Raw genomic sequence first — 20605 nt, forward strand, 5'->3', positions numbered from 1 at the left:
CCCCATCCCCCGGCCACAGCCAACTGGCTCAGGAATGGACATCTGACCCAAATTGGGCCCAGCGGAGGCTCCTGGGAATTGAGACTGGAACGTTAAGCCAGTCATGGGTTATGTTGTCCAGTCTGAGGCAGTCATTGTCTGTCTCAGACATTGTCTGTCAGTATTAAAGTGGGGAAAGCCAGCCTGCAGAGAGAGGAGACGACTGTGGAGAGAAGCAGAAAGGAGCAGTATTCCTGTCTCACTACACTTCCTGTCCCATATCCTTCCCCAAACATCTTCCCTTTTGCTTAGAGTGGTGTCTCAGAATGCCACCAAGTGGCCACTGGTGTTTTTGTTTTTGTTTGTTTGTTTGTTTGTTTTTTAGAGAGAGCATGAGTGGGGGAGAAGGGCAAAGGGGGAAAGAGAGAGAGAGACTGACTGACTTGTAAGCAGGCTCCACGCTCAGGAGGAAGCCCAAATGCGGGCTCAATCCCACGATCCAGGGATCATGACTTGAGCCGAAATCAAGCGTTGGAGATTCAACTGACTGAGCCACCCAGGCTCAGTCACTGTTTTGTTTTGTTTATTAATTTTTTTTAAATTTACATCCAAGTTAGTTAGCATATACTGCAATAATGATTTCAGGAGTAGATTCCAGCGATTCATCCCCTGTGTTAAACACCCAGTGCTTATCCCAGCAAGTGTCTTCCTTAGTGCCCCTTAGCAACCCATTCCCCAACCCACAACCCCTCCAGCAACGCTCAGTTGTTTTTTTATATTTAAGAGTCTCATGTTTTGTCCCCCTCCCTGATTTTATATTATTTTTGCTTCCCTTCCCTTACGTTCATCTGTTTTGTATCTTAAATTCCACGTGTGAGTGAAGTCATATATTTGTCTCTCTCTGACCAATTTCGCTTAGCATAATACCATCTAGTTCTATCCATGTTGTTGCAAATGGCAAGATTTCATTCCTTTTGATTGCCGAGTAATATTCCAGTGTGTGTGTGTGGGGGGTGTATGCCACATCTTCTTTTTCCATCCATCCATCGATGGACATTGGGGCTCTTTGCACACTTTGGCTCTTGTCGACAGTGCTGCTATAAACATTGGGGAGCATGTCTGTCTTCAAAACAACACACCTGTATCCCTTGGATAAATACCTAGTAGTGCAATTGCTGGGTCATAGGGTAGTTCTATTTTTAACTTTTTGAGGAAACTCCATATTGTTTTCCAGAGTGGCTGCACCAGTTTGCATTCCCACCAGCAGTACAAAAGAGATTCTCTTTCTCCACATCCTCACCAACATCTGTTCTTGCCTGGGTTGTTCATTTTAGCCATTCTGACAGGTGTGGGGTGGTATCTCATTGTGGTTTTGATTTGTATTTCCCTGATGATGAGTGATGTGGAGCATTTTTTCATGTGTCTCTTAGCCAGCTGGATGTCTTCTTTGGAAAAGTTCTATTCATGTCTTCTGTCCATTTCTTCACTGGACTATGTGTTTTTTCGGTGTTGAGTTTGATAAGTTCTTTATAGATTTTGGATGCTAACCCTTTATCTGATATGTCGTTTGCAAATATCTTCTCCCATTCCGTCGGTTGCCTTTTAGTTTTGCTCTTTGTTTCCTTCGCTGTGCAGAAGCATTTTATCTTGATGAGGTCCCAATAATTCATTTTGCTTTTGTTTCCCTTGCCTCTGGAGACGTGTTGAATAAGAAGTTGCTGCGCTGAAGTCAAAGAGCTTTTTGCCTGCTTTCTCTTCTAGGATTTTGATGGCTTCCTGTCTTACATTGAGGTCTTTCATCCATTTTGAGTTTATTTTTGTGTATGGTGTAAGAAAGTGGTCCAGGTTCGTTCTTCTGCATGTCGCTGTCCAGTTTTCCCAGCACCATTTGCTGAAGAGACTGTCTTTATTCCATTGGATATTCTTTCCTGCTTTGTCAAAGATTAGCTGGCCATACGTTTATGGGTCCATTTCTGGGTTCTCTATTCTGTTCCATTGATCTATATGTCTGTTTTTGTGCCAGTACCATACTGTCTTGATGATTTTAGCTTTGTAATACATCTTAAAGTCCGGGATTGTGATGCCTCCAGCTTTGGTTTTCTTTTCCAGGATTGTTTTAGCTATTCGGTTCTTTTCTGGTTCCATACAAATTTTAGGATTGTTTGTTCTAGCTCTGTGAAGAATGCTGGTATTATTTTGATAGGGATTGCACTGAATATGTAGATTGCTTTGGGCAGTATTGACATTTTAACAATATTTGTTCTTCCTATCCAGGAGCATGGAATATTTTTCCTTTTTGTGGTGTCTTCTTCAATTTCTTTCATAAGCTTTCTATAGTTTTCAATGTATAAAATTTTCAACTCTTTGGTTGGATTTATTCCTAGGTATTTTATGGGTTTTGGTGCAATTATGAATGGGATCGATTCCTTAATTTCTCTTTCTGGTGCTTCATTATTGGTGTGTAGAGATGCAGCCGACTTCTGTACATTGATTTTATATCCCACGACTTTGCTGAATTCATGGACCAGTTCTAGCAGTTTTTTGGTGGACTCTTTTGGGTTTTCCATATAGAGTATTTCCATATAGAGTCACCTGAGAAGAGTGTAAGTTTGACTTCCTCCTGGCAGATTTGGATGCCTTTTATTCCTTTTTGTGTCTGATTGCTGAGGCTAGGACTTCCAATACTGTGTTGAATAACAATGGTGAGAGTGGAAATCCCTGTCATGTTCCTGTCCTTAGGGGGAAAGCTCTGTTTTTCCCCATTGAGGATGATATTAGCGGTGGGTCTTTCATATATGACTTTTATGATCTTAAGATATATCTTTCTATCCCTAATTTCTTGAGGGTTTTTATCAAGAAAGGATGCTGTATTTTGTCAAGTGCTTTCTCTGCATCTATTGAGAGGATCATGTGGCCCTTGTCCTTTCTTTTATTGATGTGATGAATCACATTGTTTTGCAGATATTGAACCAGCTCTGCATCCCAGGTATAAATCCCATTTGGTCATGGTGAATAATTCTTTTAATTCTTTTGCTGGATCTGGTTGGCTATTATCTTGTTGAGGATTTTTGCATCCATGTTCATCAGGGAAATTGGTCTGTAGTTTAGTGAGGTGATTGCCTGGTTTTGGAATCATTTTTTTTAATGTTTACTTATTTTTGAGAGAGAGAGAGAGAACACAAGCTAGGGAGGGGCAGAGAGAGATGGAGACACAGAATCCGAAGGAGGCTCTAGGATCTGAGCTGTCAGCGCAGAGCTGGATGCAGGGCTCAGACTGGGCAGCGAGATCATGACCTGTGCCGAAGTTGGAGACTTAACCGACTAAGCCACCCAGGTGCCCCCAAGACCCTATTTTTTTTTAGTGGACATTTAAGTTTGATGTTTTCTGCTGTTACAAATAGTAATAGCATGCTTTTCACACTTGTCCAGTTATATTCTTGATACATTTTAGCGGTGGATTTCTATCAACAAGGTCGTACCAAGTTATATTCTCCTACAAGTGTGAAAGCACACACTGGTTTGTGTGTGTGTGTGTGTGTGTGTGTGTGTGTGTGTGTGTGTGTGTGTTTACCTAAACTTCAAATACATCATAATAAAATTTTACAGTCTGTGAATGGAAAATTCTAGCATTTGCTGAACTTGACTCAGCTGAAATCCTTCAGCCTCTCAGAGTTGGAAGGGACCCTAGCAATCAAGGCCAACCCTGTGCCCGCAGTCCTGCCCTGCATTTCCACAGCATCCCTGCTGGGGCTCCTCAGGCCTTGCTGGTACACTTTCCCTGACCCAGCCTGAACTGTCCCTCGTGCAGTCCTTCCTGCCCATTGTGAGAGGACTCCCACTGGCCTCCTTCTCTGTTTGCTGATGGTATCGTGCTCTCCTTTGGGAGCCACAGAAACATCATCTCTCTCCTAGGACAGCTTTTCAGATGTCTCACTTGGTGGCCTTTTAAAAAAACTATTTTCTGGGGTGCCTGGGTGGCTCAGTCGGTTGAGCGTCTGACCTCGGCTCAGGTCATGATCTCACGGTTTGTGGGTTCGAGCCCTGCATCGGTCTCTGTGCTGACAGCTCAGAGCCCGGAGCCTGCTTTGGATTCTGTGCCTCCCTCTCTCTGTCCCTCCCCCACCTCGAACTCTGTCTCTCTCTCAAGAATAAATAAACATTAAAACAAATTAAAAAAAAAACATTTTCTTACTGTGGTAAAAAAATGTCTAACATAAAATTTACCATCTTAACCATTTCTAAGTGTGTAGCTTAGTACGTTTAAGTATATTTGCATTGCCGTAGAGTCCATCTCCACAACTTTTTCATCTTGCAAAACGGAAACTACACTCGTTAAACAGCAACTTCAGTTGGTATGAAGCCCAAATGGAATTCTGAATGGGATTCCGGTAAGGCACACTTCCTAAAGAATTGTAGCATCTCCCTCGACAGCCGTGATTCCCGCTTTCCAGCTGAGAAATGAGACAGGGATTGCCTCAAATGTAGAGGTATATGACCCTTATAGGTATATGAACTGTTAAGCTTTCCGTTTTTGTCATCATCATCATCATCATCATCATCACTAGGTAATAAACAGAACTGCTATGCTTACCCCCACCCCCAGCAATGGCACTGAAGAGAGGAGTCAGTAGGAATCAGAAATGAGTAAAGGTCTGGTCCTGTCTTGGTCTGTTCTGGCTGCTGTAATAAAATAATAAAATGCCACAGACGAAGTGGCTTACAAACAGTGGAAATATATTTCTCTCGGTTCTGGAGACTGGAAGTCTGAGATCAGGGGGCCATCGTGGTTGGGTGAGGGCCCTCTTGTTCCATAGTAGTGTGTGAGAGTCTCCAATTAGGCAGAGTAGGTCCAGGAAATGTCACCCGCCTCCCCCAGGATAATCCTGTCCCTCAGATGTTGCCGGTGTTGTCAAAAGCTCCCACAAGCATTGTATCAATGTGTATCCAATTAAATTTCCCAAATAGTACATAACTGAACCGTGGTTATGGAAGACCATATGCAAGGTAAAAATTCAAATGCAATAAAGTAGTAAGAGACAAATGGGCATGCTGCCTGCAACCTACTCATAGAAGGTCCAGTCACAAAGGAAATCTATATAGGAGGTGAGAAGTGGGGGGAGGAGTGACAGCCAAATGGGGAAAATGCTAAATGTGGTTGAATCTGGGTAAAAAGTATATGGGAGCTGGGGCGCATGCCTGGCTGGCTCAGTCGGTTAAATGTCTGCTTTGGCTGAGGTCATGAACTCGTGGTTTTTGAGTTTGAGCCCCACATCACGCTCTATGCTGACAGCTCAGGGCCTGGAACCGACTTTGGATCCTGTGTCTCCCTCTCACTCTGCCCTTCCCTCCTCACACTCTGTCTGTCTCTCTCTCAAAAATAAGTAAACATTAAAAAAAATTTTTTTAAGTATATGAGAGGTTGTTGTACTATTTTTTAAATTTTTTATTAAAACAATTTTTTTACATTTATTATTTTTTACATTTGTTTTTGAGAGACAGAGTGAGACAGTGCGTGAGTTGGGGAGGGGCAGAGAGAGAAGGAGACACAGAAACTGAAGCAAGCTCCAGGCTCTGAGCTGTCAGCACAGAGCCAGATGCGGGGCTTGAACCCACGAACCGTGAGATCTTGACCTGAGCTGAAGTCGGACGCTCAACTTACTAAGCCACCCAGGCGCCCCTTGTTGTACTATTCCTAAAGCTTCTGTAAATTTGAAACAACTTCAAAATAAAAAGCAAACAAACACAAATCTTTCTGAAGGAAGTTCTGGTCCCTCTCTTATTAAGTGTGACCCCCCAGACCAACAGCATCAGCATCACCTGGCACTTAAATATTTCTTCTTGGGACCACAATATTGGGAGCCAGATTTATATTTCACTGATTGATTGATTGATTGATTGGTTTTTTAAGTAGGTGCCACACCCAGCGTGGAGCCAACAAGGGGCTTGAACTCACAACCCTGAGATCAAGACCTGAGCTGAAATCAAGGGTCAGACGCTTAATTGACTGAGCCACCCAGGAGCTCCTCACTGATTTTTTTTTACCATGTGTATTTCCTTTTCAAAAAAGGATAAGAAAATCAATGTGAATAAGTAAATATCAGTTCCCTTTTACCCCTCACAGAATTGCTGCCCGAGGGCTGGAAGGAACCACCAGGGTTATGAGAAGTGGAGGCCCAGAGGGTATGTGGCTTGCCTGAGTTACCCCAAACAGCTCTGACACTCTGGCTGCTTTATGTATTTGTTTATTTAGGCTGCCTTATTTTCTTAATTGAAGCGAAAGTCACATAGCATAAAGCGGGCCATTTTAAGGTAAACAATTCTGTGGCGTTTCTTATGTTCACAGTGTTGTGCAGCTATCAATCATCACTGTCCAGTTCCCATCTTTGTCACCCCAAAAGGAAGCCCCATACCCATTAAGTAGTCACTCCCCAATTCCCAGCCCTTGGCATCCACTAGTCTACTTTCTTTCTCTATGGACTTGCCCATTCTGGGCATGTCATGTATATGGAATCTTCCACTGTGTGGCCTTCAGTGTCTGGCTTCTTTCTGTCAGCATCATGTTTTTGAGGTTCATCCACATTGCAGCATGTGTCGGTGCTTTGTTTATTTTCATGATTGAATACATTCCATTACGTGTATAGACCACATTTTGTTTATCCTTTTATCTGTTGATGGGCATTTACATCGTTTCCACCTTTTGGCTGCTATGAATAGTACCTTTGTCAACATTAACGTATAAGTTTCTGCTGGAGTCCGTGTTTTCAATTATTTGGAGTATGTGACCCTGGCCTCTTGATTCCCTCATTGCATTGCCTGCCAGATGTAGGCCGTGTACAGTTGTAACACCTTCTTTGAAGGACCTTGGCAGGTAGGTCTGTCAGCTCTTGGAGACGATGGCAGTGTAGTTGTACTTATTACCCACCAGGTGGCGCCTGTACTTAAAAAAAAAAAAAAAAAACCCACCTCATCAGCCCAGTTCTCCAGACTATGGGAAAAGTTCAAGTTTATGTACTTTATTCACCCAGAGGTGGAGCATTTCCTCTTGGGCACTTGGCAAGACTAAAGGCAGGAGCAGCAGCTTTATACCCAATACTCCTGTGACTGATCCATATCCACATACCCAAAGAGATCAGGTTGTTTCTAACCTGAGAACTTTGTTTTTTGTTCAGACATCTACTTATGGTTCTAATTGGTTCCTGTCAGTAAAAACACAAAGAGATAATTAAGTGTCTAGGATGTCAGCATAAACATTATAGACATGTCTTCATAGCTAGCATTTCCTTGTCTTTCATTTGTTTAAAGAGAGGATTCTCTTAAAATTGCAGTGAATTTGATTCACAGGACTCCAGGGGCAAGAAACTTTGTATTTCTCTCTCTCTTTTTTTTTTTTTTTCAATGCATTCTTCAAACCGTTCTTGGCAACATTGTTTGAAGTACTAAAAGACTGATGATAACTCCAAGAGAACTTTCCAGTCTCTGGAAGAGACTTCCCCAGTTTTCTTTTGGGGATCTACTCCTCTCTCATTCTTAGCCCAGGTGGACTAGATAGGTTCCACTCCTGGCTACAAGGGTGGACCATTATGACTCAGGTCTAACTGAATCACCACGTTTCACCCCTCTGGCCACTGTGATTGGTCAGGGGAGGTGTGGGGTGTCACATCAATGGAACCGATCAGCATGAACCTCAGGGTCCTTGCAGGAGGCCTTCAAAAGAGGGCTTTCTCCTAGCCAGTGGGTTTGAGCCTGGCTAGAGTTCTTGAGGGCACTTGGCTCTTCTAAGGATCCAGACTCACCAGAACTAAAACAGGAATGGCCTGAAAATAAAGCCCATGTGGCAGAGGTAGAGCCAAGAGATGAAAACTTTTCAAACTTCTGTATCAAGCCATGGCAAAACCATGATCCCGGCATTTTGGAATATGGGAGCCATCCTTTTCCACACTGGTTGGAATTTGGTTTCCTGACACTTGTAACTAAAATATTGTTAACCGGTACATTGTATAGAAAACCTTCCCAGAAGTAATCTCACGCTACATCATGAGATTTGGAGTAGGCTGGTCCAAGGTTAGGCACAGGAAAGGCATCACTCTAAATCTTGAGTAAAGAGGAGTTTCCTTTAGCTTAGAGAATATTGAAAAGAACGCATTGTCTTGATGACTGTCAAATCACAGGGTCGTGTTTCACATCATGGTAGGGATTGCTATTTGCCCCAAATCCATTTTCCTTTTCTTCTTTAGAATTAAAAACTTCAGTTTTAGCTAGGCACACCAATACCCAGTTAAAAGACAATGTGCCTCATCCTTCTTTGCTGCTAGATGTGGCCATGTGTCTAAATTTTGTCCAAAGAGATATACATGGAAGTATTGTGTGCAACCCCTGGGATGTCTCCTTATAGGGAGTAGGGTACCACCTTTCTTTATCCTTTTAACCATCCTGCTACCTGGAATGTTGATGTGATGGCTGGAATGTAAGCAGCCACATCCTCATCCTTGAGGATGAGGGCCATACCATACCATACCATACCATACCATAGGGATGATCGAACATTACAATAGTAAGAGCCCAGGGCCCTTAAAGACTTTGTGGGTTCATTTTACCAGCCCTTCACTGCCTACCTCTGGACTTTTTCTTACCCGAGGGAAAAATCAACTTTTATCCTTGTTTTAACTCTTTTTGCCTAACCCACATGTGGACTGGGAACAAATCAAGGAGTTTCGGAAGAGTCAGAACCTTGTAACTCAGTGAAAGAGACACCAAAGTAGCTAAATAAACCTTAGCTTTGCTTCCACAGTTCCTAATCATTGTTCCTTCTAACCTGTAAAAACGAACATTCAAAGTGTGCTTAGTCTGTGGAGAGCAATGCGAGCCCCCAACAGTATAATCCCATGATCTGGGGATGTCTGTCATCCTATTGTGACACTTCACTTTATTGTACTCACTTATTTCATTATCACTGGACTGGAAGCACTGGGGGCCAGTAACGTGCCCAGCTTGCTCACTGCAGAAGCAGTTGCCTCGCACACTACCTGGCCTAGGAAACGTGCTCCTAATGACTTACTAAAACAAGGAAGGGATGAATGGAAAAAAGTAAACTTTAAAAGATTTTAACAAATGGCCAGTGATGACATTTTAGGATGATGGGGGGTTCGTGGGGTCCAGAGCCGATAGCCAAGAAAGAATTCTTGAGACATCTTTGGTGCAAAAAGGTGATTTTATTAAAGCACGGGAACAGGACCCGTGGGCAGGAAGAGCTGCCCCAGGACCGTGAGGAGAGACTGGTTATATACTATGGAGTTGCGGGAGGTAAAGTCCAGGGCAAGTTTCCACTGAGATTTTCATATGCTAAATTAGACTCCCAGGATCCTGAAGGCCTAGCTATTGGCAAGCTAAGGCTGTTTTTCCCTCTAGCAAAGCATTAGCAGTAAGACATAGGGAGTTCCTGGAAAAACCTTTTGCTCTGCCTGCCTCAAGTATTTGTCAATGGGCTGCAGGTTATAATGAAATTTAATTCTAAACCTGCCATTTCCTTCTGCCTCTGTTTCCCACACCAGCCAGCATACTTTGTGAAAGTGTTGCTGTTAGGCGGATGGCGATCTCAAGGCTCCTCATGCACCTGCCCAGCTTGGCTTAGGCAGTTCTCAAACCTTATTTTAGTTATACCTAAGAAGCAGTGAACCAAAGGTTAGGAATTTGTTCAATCTGAATTTCTGGAGGGACAGCCTTGGAGCTGGTGGGAGCAGTAATCCTGTTTCCCGAAATGAGCTTTGCCCAGCAGTGGTGTTACGGGGATGATTTCAGTTGGTACACGGGCAAACTTCGTTTTAATGATTACGTGTTTGTAAATTATCCAAAACTTGCAAATTTGGCAGGAAGATCAATATATCCTTTCAACATCCTGCCAAAACCAGGTTCAACAGCCCCACCCGATGATCTTCTGTTCTCTAGGACAAAGGTCAGCAAACTATGGCCAGGGGCCAAATCCAGACCTTATGGCCCCCTGCCCTCAAGGTAACCATGTTTTCTTTTTCCATTTTTAAAGGCTCGTGAAGAACAGAAATACACCACCACCAACAAAAGAATATGTGACAGAGATAGGTCTAGCCTTCAAGGTCTAGCATATGTTTATCTGGTCCTCTTACAGAAAAAAGCTTGCTACCTCTGCCCTAGGAGACTATAGCACTCTTTGAACTTGCTCTTTAATAATTGAGAACTCACACTCCATGAAGCGGCCTGTAGATTTATGCGGACGATTTCTAGCTGGTCAAAACAAAATGCTCATGTTTACTTCTTTCTTCCTCTGGAAAACATGACCCAGTTTTGTATCTAACCCAGCAACCTTGCTCTCATATCCCTTTACTAAAAGGCCCACCAACAGCCAGTTCAATGTGAGTTTTGAACCTCCTTCATCTTACTGGTTCCCTCACTAATTAATGAGTAAAGTTCTGACCTGTGTTCATTTTATATTTGTTCAGGAGTCATGTTTTCACCTTTGAAAATGAGACTTTCACATGCCTTTATTATAGCTTAGGGTAAATATTGATCAGAAGGGAGTGGTACTCCCACTTCAAGAAGGCACGTAAATGACAGGGAAATAACCCAGGCTCAACAACCCTTCAGGAACTGGATCTCTGGCAAGAAGCCTGGAAAACACGTAAAATACAGTGTGAGCAGCCTCTAGGCAGCGTTCTCCATTGCCTGCAGTCAGCAGGGGCCCTTCCTGTCCTTCCTCGAGTCATTACCTTATCACGGTGGTTGCACCGGTACCTGTACTGTATTCTCATCATCTCTTCAGAGTCTTTCGTCACCAGATCCCGTGGAAGTAGAAGTGTGTCTCACACACCGTGCTGTGTGCGTCACCAGCAGCAGTTAGCAGTCCGTGATAAATGTTTATAACGGACAAACGTGTAGTGTGAAGGGGTTGGACCTTTTCCTCCACCAGGCCCAGCATAGGCCAACCATCCCCCTGTTCACACTCTGAGAACACCCTCTTCCTACCATGTCCCTATATTTAATGCCACCGTCCCGGGGTAGATGGAGCACACGTGCCGTGAGGGCAGGGACAGATGCTTCCGCTGACCAGCCTATCCCGACGCACCACACGCAGTCCTCAGCCTGGGAGGCCGAAGAGCAGGATGGGAGAACGGGGAGGGGTCCGAGCTTCGCCCTTCACCTCCAGGTTCCTGTGTCATGACACCATTGTTGCTGGTTAGCATCAAAGCTAAAATGCAGAATCATTTTATTGACAGTGAAGCCCACGTCATCTTGAAGCAACAAGAAGTGGAGTGTTACTGCTGACGGTCATAAAATCTTAAGTCTTCTCCTCATGGCACACTTATTTCAGGTATGGACAATTGTGGAATTAGATGTGTGTGTGTGTGTGTGTGTGTGTGTGTGTGTGTAAGTTTACTTGTATTTTCTTATTTTCAATTTAGGGACGTTGTTTTGCTTTCATCTTTTTTTATAATGCCTTTGAATCACAGCCGTTAAAAGCAGCTTTTTTTTTATGTATGGAAATAAGGTGGTTTTTTTTTTTTTGGAAATAAGGTGTTTAAATGTTTTTATCTAAATAAAAGTCAGTTTAAAGAAAAACATACATGATACAGGTGTATGCATATATGATAAAAATTATGAAGCACTCTTCAAATAAGTCAACTTAGTCTTTAGTGAATAGGGATCGTTTCCTAAGATGTGGCTTAGCCTGAGTGAAATAAGAGAGGGGTCAGTCAGTGTGCTCCACCATTCCTGACACGGTCTGCAAAAATTATATAGAAGGTGTCTTTTCCTTAGGAGATAATCAGATTTTCCTCAAATTGTTAAAGTAATCTGTGACCCCAAACATGATCACAAACTTCACAAACTACTACAACTTATTCAGCTTTTTGCTCCCACTCCGTTGTTCATCAGGAAATATTTGAATATTAAAATATTCAAATTAATTACTAATTTGCCAGGTCCCATGAATAAAGCAAGGCAGTGTTCTGGAGAGGAGATCCACAGGGTCTGGTTACCAGAAATACAGACTTCACCTAAGATGAATAAATAGACATCTCATTTCCAAATTAATCTCATGAAATTTGTCAGCATGAATCTGTCTCATTTAACGTGACCAAGTTTTTTAACTTAAAATACAGAGAACTAATCCTGGATGTCAAGTGTCTCTTTCCTGGTTTACTGTCCCCTCGCTGAGGGCAGGGGCTGGGAGTCCTGTTTAGGTGACTTCCCTAGTGCCTAGCACAGGGCCTGCCACAGGCTGACAGGATGGAAACAAAAGCTATTTACCCACAGTCAGGGAAGGGCGGTAGTCGTATACGGTGTGACACACACAAGGAGGGGACAACATCCCTATGTGGTAGTATTTCCTTGGGTTACTGAGATCGACACAGAACTAACTAACCAAAAAGTGAACAGCAGCATTGTTTTTAATGAATTTGAGGCCAGAATGCAAAGCAAGATGCTAGCTGTTGCTCTGACTTGTTAGTACAAGTGTCAACAATGGCTTTTTGTGCCCCCGTTAAAGGTGAGTTACAGAAGTGTATCAGATGGACAGGATGAGACACTCAAATCTAGTTTGGAAAAATCAGCCTGAAAGCTAGCAGTATTGTTGCAGTTTAAAGGGCTTCCCACATACTCTTTGCCTCACACCCACCCCATTTATCAATTCAAATTCTGGGACTTTCTTGGTCAAGAGATTTTGTGGGAGAATTTCTTTTTTGAGACTTTTAGTGTGCAAGGTCATTTTCTTGGTTTTGCTGCCGATGTCCTTGATCTCTCCACTGCTGGATGAGGGGGGAAGTTGGCACAGTTCTTCAGGAGTTCTTCTGAGGCACTTTGATCGTGACCTGTAAGAGGGGTGCAGAGCAGCTGTTAAATCTTCATGCTTCCCTCTGATCTATAGGCGCTCTCAGCAGGGTGTGGCCAAGGATGAGCACAAGGGCTTTCTTCACTCTGACATCTTGATGGCCAAGTGGCCAGTCCCAGGAACACAGCCAGGGCTATGTTCTGTGTGACATCACTCCCTGCCTCCCCTTCACCCACTCATTTTTGATTGTCGTGGGGCAGAAGAGGGTGGAGCTACTGTGGCATCTAGTAGGTGGAAGTCAGGAATGCTCAATGAACATCCTACCCTGCACAGGATGCCCCACAACAAACAATGACCCGACCCCAAATGTCCGTAGTGCTGGGGTTGAGAGACCTTGATCTAGATCCATGTTTTCCTCAAAAAGAATCAAAGTAAGGAAAAATATAACATGCTGAAGCTCGCAGGTGCCTCAATGTGTCAAGTGGAAAGATTCCAGATTCAGATGGATTTGGGGTCAAATCCCAGCTTTATCCCCTCCTGGGCAAGCACTTCACCTCTGTGTGCCCTGCTTCCTAATCTGTAAGATGGGATAACGGTTCTCTTTCATGGGGTTGTTGTGAGCACTGAATGAGATAATGTGCATAAGGAAGTCTAGCAGATTCTGGCACCAAGTAATCACTCAGCAAATACGAGTTCAAAAGAAGACATTTTCTTGGCAGTCCCCCAGGCAACCTCAGACTTCTGAAACGTTTTTGAGCCTAATCTTGTTAGGAGCATCACTTGAGTTCCCAAAGCTCAAAGTACAGGGATCTTTATCATGAGCACAAAGCCTAGGGCCCGGCACTGGCTGAACCAGCTTTGCCGCCTTCACCTGCAGCCGCTAACCCTCCAGCCATCAAGTCCTGCTACTTCCCATTCTCTCCAACACCCCAGCGCCCTAGGCCTCCTGTGTCAGCGGCTTACACTTGGATTCCAGCATGAACCACCTCAACTCAAGCCTCTTCTTGGGCTCTCCCCCCAACCTCCAGTCAGTCCTTAGATACTGCAGCTCCCGGGTCTCAGTCCTAGCACCCCCTACACCACACCTAAATAATCCCATCATCATTTTGAAGAACAGTTATAGACCAACGTCTGTAGGTTCAAACCTGGGTCTCACCTCTTGTGTATATGGGACAATTTTAAATAAACAAGGAAACGTGTTGATTTTATTCCAGTGAGCTTTGAGAACACAAGTTGTGGCTTACTAAACTGAGTACTGAGACCACTGTCTGCCCTTCTCACTCTGCTCCCCCTGGCTGGTTTGCTTGCCCTGAACCTTCTCTTTCCCAATCCTGGGAAGGCCCTACTCAGCCCATTTCTCTTTTCTTTAAATATTACTTGTGAGTTTGTTTCCTGGTTAAACTGTAATTAATGTCCACTGTAGAGAAAATTACTTTCACTTTGGTGCCTTTTTTTCCAGTCTTTGCCATAGTAAATAAAGGTACGCGAGTACCTTTAAATTATATATAGCCCTTAAACTGGGCTTATATTGCATGTATTACTTTGTATCCTGCCTTTTCATTTTAAAGGATGATGATTTTCCATGTCTGATATCCTACAAAAATAGTTTTACTGGCTACTTAGTACACCATGGTTTGGGTGTTCCATAATTTATTGGGCATTTAGTCACATCTGACTTTTTCATCTTTGAGAGCTAATGCGGTGATGAATATTTAAGGATTAATACTTTCCTTGTACTTCTGATTAGCTCCTCCAGCTCTATTCCTATCATTGACATTATGAAATCAAAGGATATTGGGAATACTTATGGCCCTCGGTATCTAATGCCTCACAGCCGGATTCTCATTAGAAGTCTTTCCCCACTGCTTTGGACCACAGGATCTTTCCTTCCTTTCAAGTCTTGCAGAACTTGACGTATAACAAAGCCTAGCAAAGGACTATGTAGGCGTAGTGGTGGCCGAGTCGCAAGTTATTTCTCACAAGACACAGCAAACACTGGGTCTTCACCCTCTTCTGTGGCTTCCGTGGCTTAAAACCAGAAACTAGTAACAAGTAGTGATGGAATCTAGCGTGAGGGAGAGCTGAGAGGGCGCCCATACTCACCGTTTTCACTTCAGTGTATGCCTGCAGCCCATACTCTCCTAGCTCCCGGCCATTCCCGGACATCTTGTAGCCTCCGAACGGTGACTGGGCCCCAAACACATCATAGCAGTTGACCCTATAATTTGAAACAGAATTTCAGAAGTAACTGTTGGGAGATATGTGTCATACCCCTCAGACCTCCTGAATTTCCCTAAAATGTTATTGAGGGAAAATGGATGGGTAGAACCATAGTAATAACCAGCCGTGTAGGAGCCAACAGCAAACCACATGAAATAAAGCCATAAGTCGTCATCCTTTGTGATGTGGTCACAGATGAATGTCAGGAACAGGGAGCACCACATGATAGCTTCCCATTTTAATGAGTAATTTTTGCTAATTAGATGCTAAGCTCTTTTTGCAGTTCTTAAAAATTAAATTTTAATTGAATTTAAAATCACCACTTTACACAATTCAGTGGATTATAGCAGATTCAGTGTTGTGTAACCATCACCTCTAATTCCAGAACACTTCTATCACCCCAAAAAGAACCCTTTACCCAATAAGCAGTTATTCCCCATTCCCCTGCTCTCCAGCCCCTGGAAGTCCTAATCTACTTTCTGTCTCTATGGATATCTCTGTTCTGGACATTTTATATAAATGGATTCACACAACATGTGGCCTTTTGTGTCTGGCTTCTTTCACTTAGTATCACATTTTCAAGGTTCATCTATGTTTATAGAATAGATGAACCACTTCATCAGTGGTGGTAGTATCAGCACTTTATTCCTTTTTATGCCTCAATGATACTTCATTGTGTGGCTAGACATTTTATATATCCATTCATCAGCTGATGGACATCTAGGTTGTTTCCACCTTTTGGATATTGTCAGTAATCTAGTATGAACATTCAGATACACTTTCTTGTGTGGATGTATGCTTTTCTTTCTCTTGGGTATATGCCTAGGAGTACAATTGCTGGGTCCTATGGTAATTCTACATCTAACTCACTGAGGAGCTGCCAGACTGTCTTCCATAATGGCGGCAACATTTTACATTCCCACCAGCAATATGCGAAGGTTTAAATTTCTCTACATCCTCATTAATAGTTTTGCTTTTTTTTATTTTTATTTATTTATTTATTTATTTATTTATTTTTTTAAAGTTTATTTTATTTTTGGGACAGAGAGAGACAGAGCATGAACGGGGGAGGGGCAGAGAGAGAGGGAGACACAGAATCGGAAACAGGCTCCAGGCTCTGAGCCATTAGCCCAGAGCCTGACGCGGGGCTCGAACTCCCGGACCGCGAGATCGTGACCTGGCTGAAGTCGGACGCTTAACCAACTGCGCCACCCAGGCGCCCCAGTTTTGCTTTTTTTTAAATAAAAGCCATCCTAGTGGGTGTGAAGTAGGTGCTTAGCTCTTAAGACCACTATTACATAGGTGTAGACACTCAGCTCTGATCTCCTACTCTTGTTCAGCTTAGTAAGGAGCCCCCAGTCATCCATCTGCTTGCCCAAGAACAAAGCTGCATGGGCCTATGTACTGGAGGGAAGTTTAATCTCCTAGAGGAAAGGGGATGGGAAATCTCTGTCTGCTATACCACACCCTGACCCAGGAGGAACTGAGCCCAGCATCCCAAATTCTGGGATGTGAGCACTAAATTCCAATCCCTGCCTAGGCTGTAAGGGGCTGCTAGGAGGCTCTTACCACACAGTGCCAGCCTGGAGGGCTTGGGACAGATAATTGGCCTTGTCCAAGTCCTTGGTGAAGACAGCTGCAGCCAGCCCATACTTGGAACTGTTGGCTCTCCCAATGACTTCCTCTATGGTCTTGAACTTCAGGATCTGCATCACTGGCCCAAAGATCTGTGGTACAAGAGTGGACAGTGGAAGGGTGGGGCAGACATGGAAACCAGCTATGCAGCTTTCCAGTGCTGAGCAGATGATTGCTCAAGCCCCCAGAGATACCCCAACAGTTCCACAGGGAGACAACAGTTCCCAAGCTCAGTGAAACACAAAGGTAAGAAAGCTAATGGGGATTGGTTACCTTCTACACACCACGTGCTTAACATAGCCTATCTTATTTCTAAACAATCCTGCAAGGCAGGGGTTCCTGGCATGTTATATGTAGATTTAGTTTCAAAGAATTTGTATCAGTTGTTCAGCAAGGCACACGCCAGAAGCTGAAGAAGTAACTGTGAACAGAACAGTGTCTGTGCTCTCAAGACATCCAGGTTCATCTTGTACTTTCCCTGACCTATTCCTGGCATAAACCATTTCTTCAAGGAATCCCGGTTCTCTTTAGTGGAGAATGAGATTCAAAAACCAAGACATGGGGGCCAGGTGTGCTTGCTGCTGTCCAGGTGTGGCCACTGTCAGCCCTATCAGGGCAGGGCACTGGAAGGAGGGGACTAGAAGCGATCCTGATGTAATCGATGGTTTGAAGGCAACCATTAACCGGCAGTGTGATGGGAACCCACAGGAGCTCCCAGCCTGACTGAGTGCAGAGGAGGGGTATCAGGGGAGGCTTCCCAGAAGTGACAGCCAAGCTGTGATACAACAGGAACAGAAACTGGCCCAACCAGCGTGCAGGTGGGGAGCAGGGAGGAGGGAAATGGAGTTCCAGGCATAAGCACACCCAGCGCCCATCCTCGTGAAATCCCACTTTCCACTAATAGGAAGCAGAGACTTCTTGAAGAAATGGCTGATTCCAGGACTGTCTGGTGAGTGTCAAGATGGGTGGGAGAAGAGTGCCAGGAGCTCATCATGGTTGGAGCAGGGCTGTGAGATGGGGCATCGTGGAACTGGCAAAGGAGAGACACCCCCCAACCCTTCTGGAAAATTGATATTTGAGATTTCAGAAAAGGCATCAAAGTAGTCATGATGGAAAAAGAGGCAGAACTCTGTTGGACTTTCTTACCCTGATTTTGCATTTTAATATTATTTTATTTTGAATTATATATGAAAGGGGAAATACTTTCCCTGCATAAAGCTGCTAAGAGGCTTAATCCGAGGGAAGCGGAGCACGTGTGAACCCTATGAGGGCAGGGAACACGTCTTGGAATACCTCTGGATCTCCAGGGTCTGTAAAGAGCCTGGCACATAGTAGGCATTCAATAAATACTTGTGAAGCGAATGAATGAATGAGACAGAGCTGCTGCCCTGTACTCAAAATGAGTGCCGAGGGGGGGATCATCGGGAATCTTGCCGTGTGAGGAAGTCACAGCCCTTTGGTCTAGTCCACTGTCCTGCTTATATGAAGATCATAAAAGGGCTGAGCAAAATCATTCCTTGACTCCTGGCTCACAGGGAGCAGAACACAAAGGGCCTGGAGGCCATGCAAGGAAATTTGGAAGTTCTCCCCGACAGTGGGTGGAGGTGGAAGAGGAGAGTGACCAGATCAGATGGAGTTGTAAATAATTTGTCTTAGGCACAGAGCCAGGATTTGGCCCAAAGCCAGCAGAAGGATCATGGTATGAAGATACCAGACTTAAATGTCTATTTCTCCTAAAAACATTCCCCGGAGCGCTGGCCCCATGCTAACCTCCTCCTTGGCGATGGTCATGCCGTCTTGCACATCTCCGAACACAGTGGGCTGGATGAAGTAGCCACGGTCAGCAGCCGCCCCTCCACCACACAGCAGCTTCGCCCCCTCCTCCTTCCCAGATTTGATATAACCGAGGACCTTCTGAAACTGAGTTTTGTCCACCTGCAGGGGCGGGGGGGGGGGGGGGCAGGAAAAAGACCCAAATTTCAGAGACGCTAGGGCCAGACCTCTCCTACTTCAGGCTTCTAAGTGCACAGGCAGTGGGACAATGGGCCAAGCTTAGGAATAAGCAAGGCACAGGGAGGAACTACAAAGGGCCAAAAAACATAAGAAAAGGTTCAACCAGCCTCATTAAGCCCTCAAAGAAATGCATATCAAACCAACCCATCGTTTATTTTCCAACTCTGAGGTTACTAAGAATTTAAAATAGTAAGAAAAATACATGTGCTTGCTTTGGCAGCACGTAGACTAAAACTGGAACACTAAATACATCAACAATAAATACAATCCTATTTTTGTTAAACATACAAAAATGTAACAGGGGGGTTATCTATGGGGAAAGGACATGGAAGGGGGCCACGGGGGTCTTATTTTTTTCCTTTAAACACTTATTAAAATTTCTATACAAGTTTGTATTACCCTCCCTACTAATTAGATAGCCACAAACTACAAAGAAAAACGAGAAAGAAAAAGAGATGTTGGGATTCATAGCAGCACTATTCACAATAGCTGAAAAGTAGAAACAACCCAAGTACCCATCAGCAGATGACTAGATAAAGAAAATGCGATACGTCTATACAATGGTGTATTATTCAGCCATAAAAGGGAATAAGCTATCAAGTCACAAAAAGACACGGAGGAAAGCTAAATGCACACTGTTAAGTAAAAGAAGCCAACCTGTAAAGGTTATATACTGTATGATTCCAGCTGTAGAACATTCTGGAAAAGGCAAAACAGAGACAGTAAAAAGATCGGTAGTTGCCTAGGATTGCGGGGACAGAAGGCATGAATAGGTGGAACACAGGGGAATTTTAGGGCATTGGAACTATTCTGTATGATACTGGGCCGGTGGATACAGTCTTTATACCTTTGTCCACACCCACAGAATGCAACACAAAGAGTGAACCCAAAGGTAAACTACGTTCTTTAGTTAACAATAATATATCACATTGGCTCATCAGCTACAACAAATGTACCACACGAGTGCAAGAGGTCAAGGTCAAGAATCAGGGAAACCAGGGGCGTGGGCTGGGGGAGTGAAGAGGTATATGAGAACGCCGTACTTTCTGCTCATGTTTCTATAACCCTAAATGGCTCTAAAAAATTGTCTGTTAATTAAAGGAGGAAAAAAAGACTGCCTTGGCCAGCCTTGGAGCCTGGTGAGTGGACACCAGCAGCACACACCTTCAGGGGGATGGGGCCTGCAGAAAGGCACGCGTGGACCCCAGAAGTGGGCGCAGGGACCTGTGGGAGCCAGGAGCACCCCTGACCCTGTGGACTCCTCACTTCTGGGGGAGGCCAGTGCATGACCCTGTGGAGAGAGAGCCCGGGACAGGCTGGGTCTAAGGATAATGCTGGAAAAAGGCCCAGGATATGAGAGGAAATGGTGGGCAGAGGCACTATAATTTTTTTGTTGTAATTATTATTGACTATAGTTTTATTGGTTAAAATGAATACATGTTCCTGGTTAAAAAAAAAAAAAAATATATATATATATATATATATATACACACACACACATACATACACATGTTTGTTTAAACCAAATAGCTCAGAAGAGTATAAAGTGAAATAAAGTCCCTCTGCTACCCATGCCATGGCCCTCTGTCCCACTCCCCAAAGATAACCATGGTTAACAGATACCTGTGTGTCCTTTTAGTAGATGCATTTTTATGGATGGCCAAGGTCTTTTTTTGAGAGAGAGAAAACGAGAGCAGGGGAGGGACAGAGACACAGGGAGACTAAGAATCCCAAACAGGCTCCATGCTGTCAGCACTGAGCCCGATGCAGGGCTCGATCTAATGAACCCGTGAGATCATGACCTGAGCCGAAATCAACAGTAAGATGCCTAATCAACTGAGCCACCCAGGCACCCCAACATGCATTCCTTTTTACATAGACATTTCTGGTACTTATTATGTGTAAGAAATTTACATATTGCTTTCTATTACTGATTTCCACTTCAAAGCCAGCCTGTGAGTC

The 20605-nt window shown here is 44.0% G+C and overlaps 1 protein-coding gene across 1 annotated transcript in view; it reads right to left on the reverse strand.

The window, feature by feature from the left end:
• Positions 1-12377: 12377 nt before the first annotated feature.
• Positions 12378-20605, reverse strand: part of ALDH2 (aldehyde dehydrogenase 2 family member) — a 28101-nt gene continuing 19873 nt past the window's right edge. The window contains exons 10-13 of the mRNA XM_030336619.1: positions 18401-18565; positions 16565-16722; positions 14879-14993; positions 12378-12815 (exon numbers count right to left, since the gene is read on the reverse strand). Coding sequence (XP_030192479.1) covers positions 12783-12815; positions 14879-14993; positions 16565-16722; positions 18401-18565 — 471 coding nt within the window. The 3' untranslated portion in view covers positions 12378-12782. The remainder of the gene's footprint in view (positions 12816-14878; positions 14994-16564; positions 16723-18400; positions 18566-20605) is intronic.

This window comes from Lynx canadensis, chromosome D3, assembly GCF_007474595.2.
Source record: "Lynx canadensis isolate LIC74 chromosome D3, mLynCan4.pri.v2, whole genome shotgun sequence".
Classification (NCBI taxonomy): Eukaryota; Metazoa; Chordata; class Mammalia; order Carnivora; family Felidae; genus Lynx; species Lynx canadensis.